The sequence below is a fragment of the Montipora capricornis genome, chromosome 1 (assembly GCF_036669925.1).
Source record: "Montipora capricornis isolate CH-2021 chromosome 1, ASM3666992v2, whole genome shotgun sequence".
NCBI classification, from domain to species: domain Eukaryota; kingdom Metazoa; phylum Cnidaria; class Anthozoa; order Scleractinia; family Acroporidae; genus Montipora; species Montipora capricornis.
Window position 1 is genome coordinate 50,968,727 of NC_090883.1, and position 10,000 is coordinate 50,978,726.

General features: G+C 38.0%; 1 protein-coding gene across 1 annotated transcript in view; it reads left to right on the forward strand.

The window, feature by feature from the left end:
* LOC138047614 (histone acetyltransferase type B catalytic subunit-like) overlaps window positions 1–10,000 on the forward strand; it is a 15,982-nt gene that overhangs the window by 877 nt on the left and 5,105 nt on the right. Inside the window, exons 3-11 of the mRNA XM_068894543.1 lie at window positions 1,171–1,246; window positions 1,709–1,745; window positions 3,196–3,282; window positions 4,514–4,556; window positions 4,785–4,903; window positions 5,205–5,292; window positions 6,924–6,957; window positions 7,714–7,818; window positions 9,577–9,620. Of these exons, the coding sequence (XP_068750644.1) occupies window positions 1,171–1,246; window positions 1,709–1,745; window positions 3,196–3,282; window positions 4,514–4,556; window positions 4,785–4,903; window positions 5,205–5,292; window positions 6,924–6,957; window positions 7,714–7,818; window positions 9,577–9,620 (633 nt within the window). The remainder of the gene's footprint in view (window positions 1–1,170; window positions 1,247–1,708; window positions 1,746–3,195; window positions 3,283–4,513; window positions 4,557–4,784; window positions 4,904–5,204; window positions 5,293–6,923; window positions 6,958–7,713; window positions 7,819–9,576; window positions 9,621–10,000) is intronic.

Genomic DNA, 10,000 nt, shown 5'->3' on the forward strand with positions numbered 1-10,000 from the left:
AACTTGGGCTTTTTCGGCCTGTGGGTTACTACGATTTTAGTGTGTCCTTGGTTGCTAAGAGTTTCTTCCTCATCTTGAGGAACAATGCTGCTAACAAAGTCTACAATCAATAACGGTTTGTCACCCTTTGCCATCCTGCTGGGTTTGAGGAACATTTCAGTGTTCATAGATGGTGTGTGTCCTGCTTGGTGGGGAGATTGCCCGCCTGCAGATTATGTTGAGCACCCGTCAACAGTTGCTGTGTTGACCATGTGGCACCCTCGTGGCCTTGCATTGGGTCAATGGCTCTGATTATTTCATTGAGAGGCATCATGCCCCCAACTGCACCATCCAGCTCCAACTTTGCTAATTCCCTTGTGGTGAAGTTTGCAGCACTGCATTCTGCTTGTGTTGATTTCCCTTGATGCAATGCATCAGTGGTATGTCTCTTTTTGTGCAATATGAGCGCGAAGTCTTTCCTCAGTCTGTTTCCTCGAAAGAGCATGCTCCTCTAGTTCCAGAGCCTTAAGTTCTGCCTGAGTGCTGCCAGTATATCTTCCTCCTTTTGGGGGGATACGCATTTAGCCTCTCTCTTTAGGGAGCACTTCTCGAAACCTTAATACAATTCTGAAGGGATGGCCCAATGATGTTCATCAATGGGTGTTTTGCACCCAGACCATCAATCTCTGGGACTTGATATCCGTGTCATGGATGGAATCACTATTGGTGGCCATACTATAAAAGTTAATTTGCAGGTTTAAAAAAACGGTAGACTAGAAGAGCTAAATAGCTGAACTACAGTGTACAAGCAGCTTTCATTAAGGCACATACATGTATGTTACATGTTACAATGGTAGTTCGACCTAACTTAGAGCCTATATCTATGATACAGGAAATCTGTGGCAACCATCAATTGACTAGTGATTGTCCAAATGACATTGTGGAAAATTTTATTTGAAATATTGCTGGTAATCTATAGACCCTAAATTGACTTGGAAGATAAGAGAAACTCACAAGATCTACCCTCTTGTGACAGATACCAGTTGTGGTCTAGACTTCTATTAATTTAATAACAAGTTATCAATATATACATCAATTCTTAAGTTGTCAATTGATGTGTGAGTCGTGTTTTCTGATTCGTACCAAAAGGGTCCCGTCAAGCATCATTGTTTTTTTTTTTTCTGATTTTAGTTCAGTGTCAGAACGATGTGTTTGACAAAGGAAAAGAGTTTCACCCCACATTTTCTCATCAGTTCTTTGGAGATAAGTGAGTTACTTTATTTTTTATGGGTTCATATAAGGTGTGGTGGGGGAGATAGCAAACCTATGATTTTTAAGGTATTTAATTAATATTTCTTTCCGCATGTACATGTATGTTGTTTAGATATTTACCCTGCTGTAGCTCATTAAATAACCTCCACTATTCACCTCCTTTTCCAAACGTTTTTATTAAACTATGATTTAGGCCAAAGCTTAGTTTATTTCGGTACGTTTTGGATACTGTCATGGGATCTTTGATTTACCAAACTGTAAAACAAATCCTCTGTATGAGCAGTTCATAAATTGAGCCAATTTCCACAAAAACATGTGAAAAGAATTATTATACAAGGAAGCCTTATATTATTATATTGCAAAGCAAATTTCCTCCTTTGCAGTATTTCTTTGAGATTTTGCAGACTACAGTTTCAAGAGTTGTGATGTGCTCTCCATTTCTTGAAATATTTTCCAGTGAAACCATCTTTGGGTACAGCAACTTGGAAGTGCAGGTAGATGTACATGTATGCATCGTAATTACATGTCATTTTGAAGTGTATGACAAGGATATTTTGTTTCCTTATCGAGCATTGCCTGACCAAAATTTTAGATTGTCTGATCCATTTTAATTATAGTTGGACATGATGGTTCAACATCAAAATATTCCTTCAGTTGCTGCAATAGTAGTAATAATAATTATTGTTGTAGATAATTTTTGAGAATTTATTATTTTGATTTTCACAAAAGTAAATTCACATGTTTTGTTGATCCTACTAGTAGCATGAAATGAAAACCTAACCCATAGTTGCTTGATAGTGCACAGTTTCTACTGCAAGGTCTCTTATTTTAGTGTATAGGAAAATACATGTATCTTTGTTTTTTGTAGTTAACAGACAGAGCATACAGTTTTTTGAATGGAAGAATTTCTCAAAAGTTAAGCACAAATCAGAGGGAAAAACGTCCAGGGTGCAATGTTTTTAAGTTCCTTTTGATTTCATTTGCCAATGTGGTCATTTTCGGGAAAAATCTCCTTTAAAATCATTGCTTTTAGAATATGTTTATTCTCATAATAAATTATTTTAAGGATGTTATTATAAGGTTCCATAATAATTTTGCGCTTGTTGGATATGAGTCTGGTCATAGCCAACTCAGCACTACAAACCTCATTGGCTATTTACCATCTCACACCCAACATGCACTCCTGGAATAATAATTGTCAATTACAGTCGAGCTGTGGCCTCATGGTCAGTGTGCTCGACTCTGGATCAAGTGGTCCGGGTTTGGGTCCTGGCCGGGGACATTGTGTTGTGTTCTTGCACTCTCACGGTGCCTCTCTCCACCCAGGTGTATAAATGCATGCCGGCAAAAATGCTGGGGGTAACCCTGCGATGGACTAGAATTTCATCCAGGGGAGAGTAGAAATACCCCTAGTCGCTTCATGCCACATGCCTGGTGGGCCTTCTAGGCTCGTAGCGGATTTACCTTACCTGTGTCACTCGTGACCAGTATTTGCAAGACTGAAATGAACATGTGAATTCTTCTTTGGAGCTTCTGAGATGTGAATGGACTCTTGGAAAAAAAATTTCCAAAGTTGATACGTAAAATGTACAATAACAGAACAATAATTCATCAAATGCTTGAAATACAAATTGAATGTAGTTTTCACTTTTCAAACACTGTTGGTTTTTTATTAATTAAAAATGAAAGTTCGTAGCTAACTATTTGCAATATATCAAGGAAATATCCACAGGAAATTGAGCATCTCCAGAGCAAAGTTCAAAACTGGCACGCCGATTTGAATACTCAGTTCAATTAATTTCAATGCTACTGGTCATGCGTGATGTAGCTTGACTGTAATGATGGATGGAAATGGTGATTAGAAAGGGTTTGTGTTGCACTAAGCAGGAAAAATTATTATTTCTGGGACTGTAGTTGTAACAATGGATTTTTAATTTTCATCAGTTGTATTACCATAGTGGTAGTCTGTTGACCTACATGGGTATGAAACATGATGGGGAAGTGAACAAGAATGTTATAGATGGAGTACAGGTAAGACAATACTACATGTATTTACTGTACACTTGCACTTTTCAGTGGTATACAGACTGCAAACTCTAGGCTGGGAATCATAACTGGTACAGTGTAATCCCAGTTTTTACTGTTGCCCATGATCCACGCTATGACATTTGATTAAGAATATTAATAGTGTTAGTTTCTTAAGAAACTGTGGCACTCTGTCAGTGAGGAGTGCAACACAGTAGTTTGTTTTTATCAAGCAAGTTGATCAAGCTAAACTAGCCACCATAAGAAGGATTTATATAAGCTGACATTTAGAGTGTCTGCCTGTTGTCAGAGCAAGAGGCTAATGCTGGAAGCGTCAGCTCACAAATCTCATATATGGTGTGACAGTCGACAGAGTAGTCACAACAGGAACAATCCGAGCAAGAATGGCTGATTAACCATGTCACTCTATTGATGAGGAGTGGGGCAAATTATTGTGCATCTGATGACAGAGTGTATACAATGTTCTGAAGCCAGTTTTGAAAGGTTGTTACTGTCTCCGTCTTGGTGAGACACCACTGTTTCAGTGCATATTGAGTAGCTGCCATAAGTTATCTGAAACTGTGTTTATCCAGCGTGCATTTTTGCTGACTGTTGGATTCAGTTCTACGTATGTCGACATGACTGTTTTTTTTTTTTCGAGGCAAGACTCTACGGTACTGAAGCGAGGAGTTCTTTGTAAACACTGCCATCAAGCCAGTCAACAGTAATGCAATCCGATCAAGAATAGCAGATTAACAACATCGAGAACAACGTATTATATAAAAGAAAATTATAGATTCCTTGATGCTGTTCATCTTTTCAGTAATGGTCGGTCATAGGGGACGTCATAATGTAGTAAGAACTATGGTGACACATTTGGCTATCTCCAAAATTTTGACGTCATCTGTGATATTTTACACAACAGCCACAAGAGGACATGGAATCTGTTTGTTAAATACACAGCTCAAATTTAATATTAGGAGCCCTATGAAGCGTTTTCACATGACATCTCGGTGGCCATGTTGGTGTTCCCAAACAAAGAAATGGAAGCCATGATGGTTTACCAGACTAATCCTGCGGGAATTGAACTCTATTTTGATGCAAGTACTTCTTTTTCTTTCAGTAATCCAATATGGCTGCTGGTCATATGAGTGAAAGCGCTCCATTACATTAAATTTAACTGTGTGGGAGGTGCTGGTCTAATCTGTTTTAATCTTACACTTGCTAATTATTGCAGCCTGATCCTGTTTTGAGTGTCATTGCGGAGAAATATCCTGCTGGTAAGAATAATAAAACAATTATTGATACTTAGTCAGTTTTTTTCCTTAGGGTTGTCGCTGCATTTTTTTTTAATACTGTTTTTTTTTTCAGTGGGGATGGGGAGGGTAAGATACTCAGGTCAGGAGCTACTGACAAACTCTACACTGAGAGAAACGGAGTGAAATATCTTCTAGTTCTTTAACTAAAATTATGTTCTACCACTCTCTTTTTAATAATTATCTCTGTAGGCTGCACGACAACATTAGATGAGTTTATTGCAAAACTTCCAGAAGAAGACAAATTCATGCCAATGGGAGAGTTGCTTCATTCATACAAAGGCAATGATGTTGAATATGAAATATACAAGGTAAATTATCGGGCTATCTGATTAATCTACATGTACAATTTTTCACAGTTGGAAAGACTTCATTGAAACCTACTCTGTTGGTGGTGTAAGGAAAGCAGATACAATATTTGGGTGTGGGAAATCCCCAGTCTGCAGCCCTTGATAAAAAGAAAAAACAGTGTGTCCTCTTTGCCCAGTTATTGATTTTTTTACAAAGATTGTTTGACCTCACTCTGTGCTATCCAGATGAAAATAAAATCTGTTAAGTTTGTATATACTGTAGGTCTGTTATGGTGATGCTTTAGTCTTGTTTTATTTATAGGCTGATGTTACTACTCCAAGGTTGAAGGATTATCATGAAAAACTGCAAACATTTTTGTTGTGGTTCATTGATGCCTCCTCGTACATTGGTATGAGTCATTTACCATTCACCAAAAACGTTTATAAATTCCATTCGAGAGATACAATCTATGTGTAAGTCGTGAGTGTAGCAGCGGACTCACAGCAACTGTTGAAGGGCCAAACTGTCACATGCCAAACAACCCTTACGGCAAGAACTTTGCATGCAGGAATTGATTTACTAATCGATTTAAGTTAGGTATCACGGAAACCAGCTGTGATAATTTAATTGACGATAATTAACATAAACTGAAATACAATGCGAGTAAACTAGTTACTAAAAGATGCAGTGGAATGTGAAGATAAGAAAATCATGACTCAGCCAATAAATAGCATGCATGCATTCCAATCATAGTTGCAAACCTATTTAGCTTGTATAAAAACTCTACTAAAATTTAATGGGACGAAAGCAATTAAGGAAAATACACGATTATCTAACTAAACAATTTCAGGAACTCAATGCTCGTAGGAGTGCCGATGTGAGCACCTGACATAAATATGGGGACTAATATGCTCTCAGATAAAACTGTAGGTTTCGCAAAATTAATTATTCAACAAACCTAAAATAACACTGACAAATTTAGGGATACCAAAGTGTTTAACTATATCTACAAGAACAACTGCTGTGATAAAACAGGTAGGGCATTGTCGCACGCTATTTTTGAGGAGCTCTCAAATCGGAGAAAGGTAAACCAAAAACTGATCTTTTGTAGACTAAAAGGTAAAAATAACAACAAAGGTTGTACTTACACATCAGTTCCTGCTTGCACTCTAAATAACCAAGGGTAACCAAACTGAATTTGTTAATAACACAACTATGATTGCAAACTAAAAAGCTAAAGAGCTATCGTCTAGATGTCGCGAAAGAGTTCCACTGGTATAAGTGTCTGGAATAATAACTTATTGCACTCATCATTGTTAAGGCAAACATGATTAGTAAATTGAAAATAATAAACTGAAACATAAAAGCTTTTTTACAGTAAGACTTTGTTGGGTTGCCCTACTGGGACAATATTATTGCCACATGGACCTACATGTACTAGTTTAATTAATAAGGGCCTGGATCCTATGAGTCTTCTACAGGTCAGTGGCAAGAATCTGTAGTAACAAGCAGAAGGTAGTAGGTTAAACTCCTGCATAGGAGCACGCAGATTTCCGAGTGTCTGTGATTCAACATCAAAAAATTAATCTGTTCATTTTCATTCACCTGTGTTACATGTAACATGTAACATGTAACATCTCTTGTTCGGTGATAAGTGTTGATGGTGTCAACGTACCCTTCAGTCCCACACTGAAGAGATGCCAGAGTTTCCCTTAGCTATCTTGGGTGAGAAACGGTGGCACATCCACTTCCCCTTGCCGGCACAGCCTTCTAGGAGCTTGGCAGAGGTGCACGCTGCTCAGTCCAGCTGTGCTCTATTCACGGCCATTATGCCACTGACTCGCTGGCACTAAGCATAGCCCCAGTCACTGGCCTTGCAGTTACAGACAAAACTTTATCCCCAGCTTCTTTCCTCTTGCCTACACTGGCAAAAGCAAAACACCTGCAGACAGTAACATGATAATAATAAAACCACTACTTTAGTTAGTAAGAGGTATTTGTTTATTTGTTTATTTATTTATTTAATTTGCTTAAATATAGACCCTGATGATGAGAGGTGGCGATTCTTCCTTTTGTAAGTACATCTGACAGTACAGTAATAAACCAACTTCCTGCAAACTCTTGAGGAACAAAGTTGAGAATGAACGATTAAAGGTACTGCACATGGCCTGTCCAACTGTCAACCCTTTGTCTTCAAAGCCTTCAAAACCACAACTTTGAAAGAAAAAGTCTTTGAAGGACTTAGATATATTTTGTGGTAACTCAATGTTCAGTTGAGGAAACAGGCACTTTAAGAATGCCTGGTAGAAAAACCTTAATGAAATCACCACCTGTCGGAAGCTGGTAATCAGCTGACAGTTGTTATTAAATTCGTTGTCACACTTATTTACATCAGGGTGGTCGTTTGAAAACCATAAAGCAAAGTTGTTAGTAACACAACCCATTCCCCTTCTTGCTCGGGTTAGCTTTACTATAGGTGGGTAATATTCCCCACAAAATGCAGGAATGTTAGAGACAAAAGCAGACAATGTGATTGTTGCAAAAGAAGTGGTTGAGGTGCTTTTATTAATGCTTTTCATTTGATATAAGAAAGTGGCATTATAGTACTCACTGTACACAATGGGTTAATTTGGCTGGCCTTTAAGCAACCCTCTGTTGTAAAGCTGGCATGTACCATTATTTTTTTCATCTTTTGACCAACATACTGTCAACCCATTGTAAGGACAAAACCTTGCCAATAATGGTCAGTTACATAAAATTGTCCACAAGAACTGAGTTCATTTATAAAAGTGATGACAATATCAACACCATTTTACTTTCATCAATGCAGATTTGAAAAAAGAAAAGAGGCTGGCAACACACATTACAGCATAGTGGGTTACATGACAGTTTATCAGTATTATGCCTACCCAGACATGATTCGACCTCGTATCAGGTTGGTGGCAAATCTGATCCAGCATCAATGCTATTAATTATTGTCTAGAACAAGTTTCAATCAAGTGTCGTAAAACCAAAACCAAAGTAATTACTTTGGCCAATCAAAAAGGACAGAGACAATCCAGTAAACCAATCAAAATTGGAAGTAATTACACGTAGCCGACAAAACCACGGGAAAATCATGCGCAAGCCATGATTGGTTTTGGTTTCACTTCTGATTGGTAGAAAAAATGGTGCGAGAACTTTCAACCAATCACTGAGTGAAGTAAATGCAAAACCAAAGCAATTCCCTAATTACTTTCAACACTCTATTGTACACTGGTCTTGCATTCAGATTCTTTAGGGGTACCATTAAGCCAGTGAAAATTGTGTTTGCTCTTAGGGCTATTAGTAAATAAACCCCTTCTGGTGGCTGGTACCTCGGCTTATAATGTTGCAGCTGAGAGATATTGGACTTTTGAGGACAATCTGTCAGCCAAGGACATTATCAGCGAACATACCAGCAAGCCAAAAAAAGGTTTAGTTATTTTATAACCCTTCCATTAATTTTCATATCCCGCAAAAATACCGCTCGTAAAAAGCCAGTGTTGAATGTGATGGTGACACTTAATATTTTTTTTTTGATGCAGTGTTCAAAAATTGACTAGAAAGAAAGCCTGTCTGTCTCAGAAAAAAAATCAAATAATTTTAATTGTTACTGCGAGTTGAAAACTCTAAATCAAGGCGCTTTTTTGCTTACTGAAAAAGAAATTTAATTCAACCATGAAAGACAGAATCATTGCAAGTCTGGATGACAGTATTTGCAAGTGTGGCTGGAAATTTTTTTTCCTTTGAACGGATGGTTAATTTTATAGTTAGTAAACACAGTGCATTAAATACTGTACTCAAAGAAATGACTCAGTTTAAGTTTGCACAGGATTAAGTCTCTAAAGTCTGCTCATAACTTTCATCTTCAGTGACAGTGACAGCGTGGTTTGTTGACTTTCTTGTGCTTTCCAGAACAACATTTGCGACCAGCTTTTTAATGTCACTATCCCTAAACTCCAGAAAACAAGTTTGTTTTTCTTCCATGTAAAATGAAAACTTTTCTGTTGCCTTTTTTCCGCCAGCTTTGTTTCTTTTCAATGGAAATGATCACTACAGCATTTCGCAGGGCAAATATCCATGCAAACAGGGGATATTGCGTGATAACTGCCCTGTGAGTTTGCTCCATGTGACGTAAATTAGCCAATAAAATCGCCCGGAAATTAATGGGTGGGTTATAATTATTTTGTTGTAATCGTAGTTGTGCAGGTTTGTTGGTTGTCTTGTGTGGCTGGCCCATTATGAGTTCAAAGCCTGGATAAGTCTTAATATTATTGTATTTGGTGGATAACTCCCTATCAAGCCCATCAGAATGTAAAGAGTCGTACATAACAACATGCCATCATAAATATGAAATTAACTTTCCTGTCTAAAGTGTGGATTAATGACAGCCATCTGTATCAATGAAATGGTAAAACAGTGGAGGCAGAAAGAATTGTGTCAAGTTGACTTCATCCATCACTCATCGTTACCACCTTGACAAATTACATGTAACTGAAGCTTACACTTTTTCCCTTCTCGGGAAAAACAAATTGACTCTTGAATCAACTACCAGTGCTGTCTTCAATTTCTTTGCCTACTAAATAGCATGTTAGTTGAACATATTTTTTTTATAAAGTATAACATTTTTGGTTTTTTAAGTTAATTTTTTTTTCTGGTTCTGCTTTTGCAGTCAAATGTTAATTCTTCCTCCCTTTCAAAAGCAAGGCCATGGAGGTTTGTACCAACTGAGGCAATGTCTGTTACATCTACATGACTCAAATCCAGAAATGCACGGGTCCAATAAGATGTATGCCCAAAGTTTGATACAAAAAAACAAAACTCATAGGAGCAGGCATAGCTCAGTTGGTTAGTGCGTGGCTTTCGGAGCAAGAAGTCCCCAGTTCGATCCTTGGTGACTTCAGCGTCTGTTTCGACTTTCCTCTGATCCGCGTAGCTATAGGTTTAACCCATTGACTCCTGGGGGTTCCCCATTGATGAGTCAAATCGTCTGGTGTTTAGACAGAATAAAATACTAAGTATGGCCAGTTAAGGGTGAAAGGGTTAATGGGACATCAGTGATTAACCCATTGACTCCTGGGGGTTCCCCATTGACG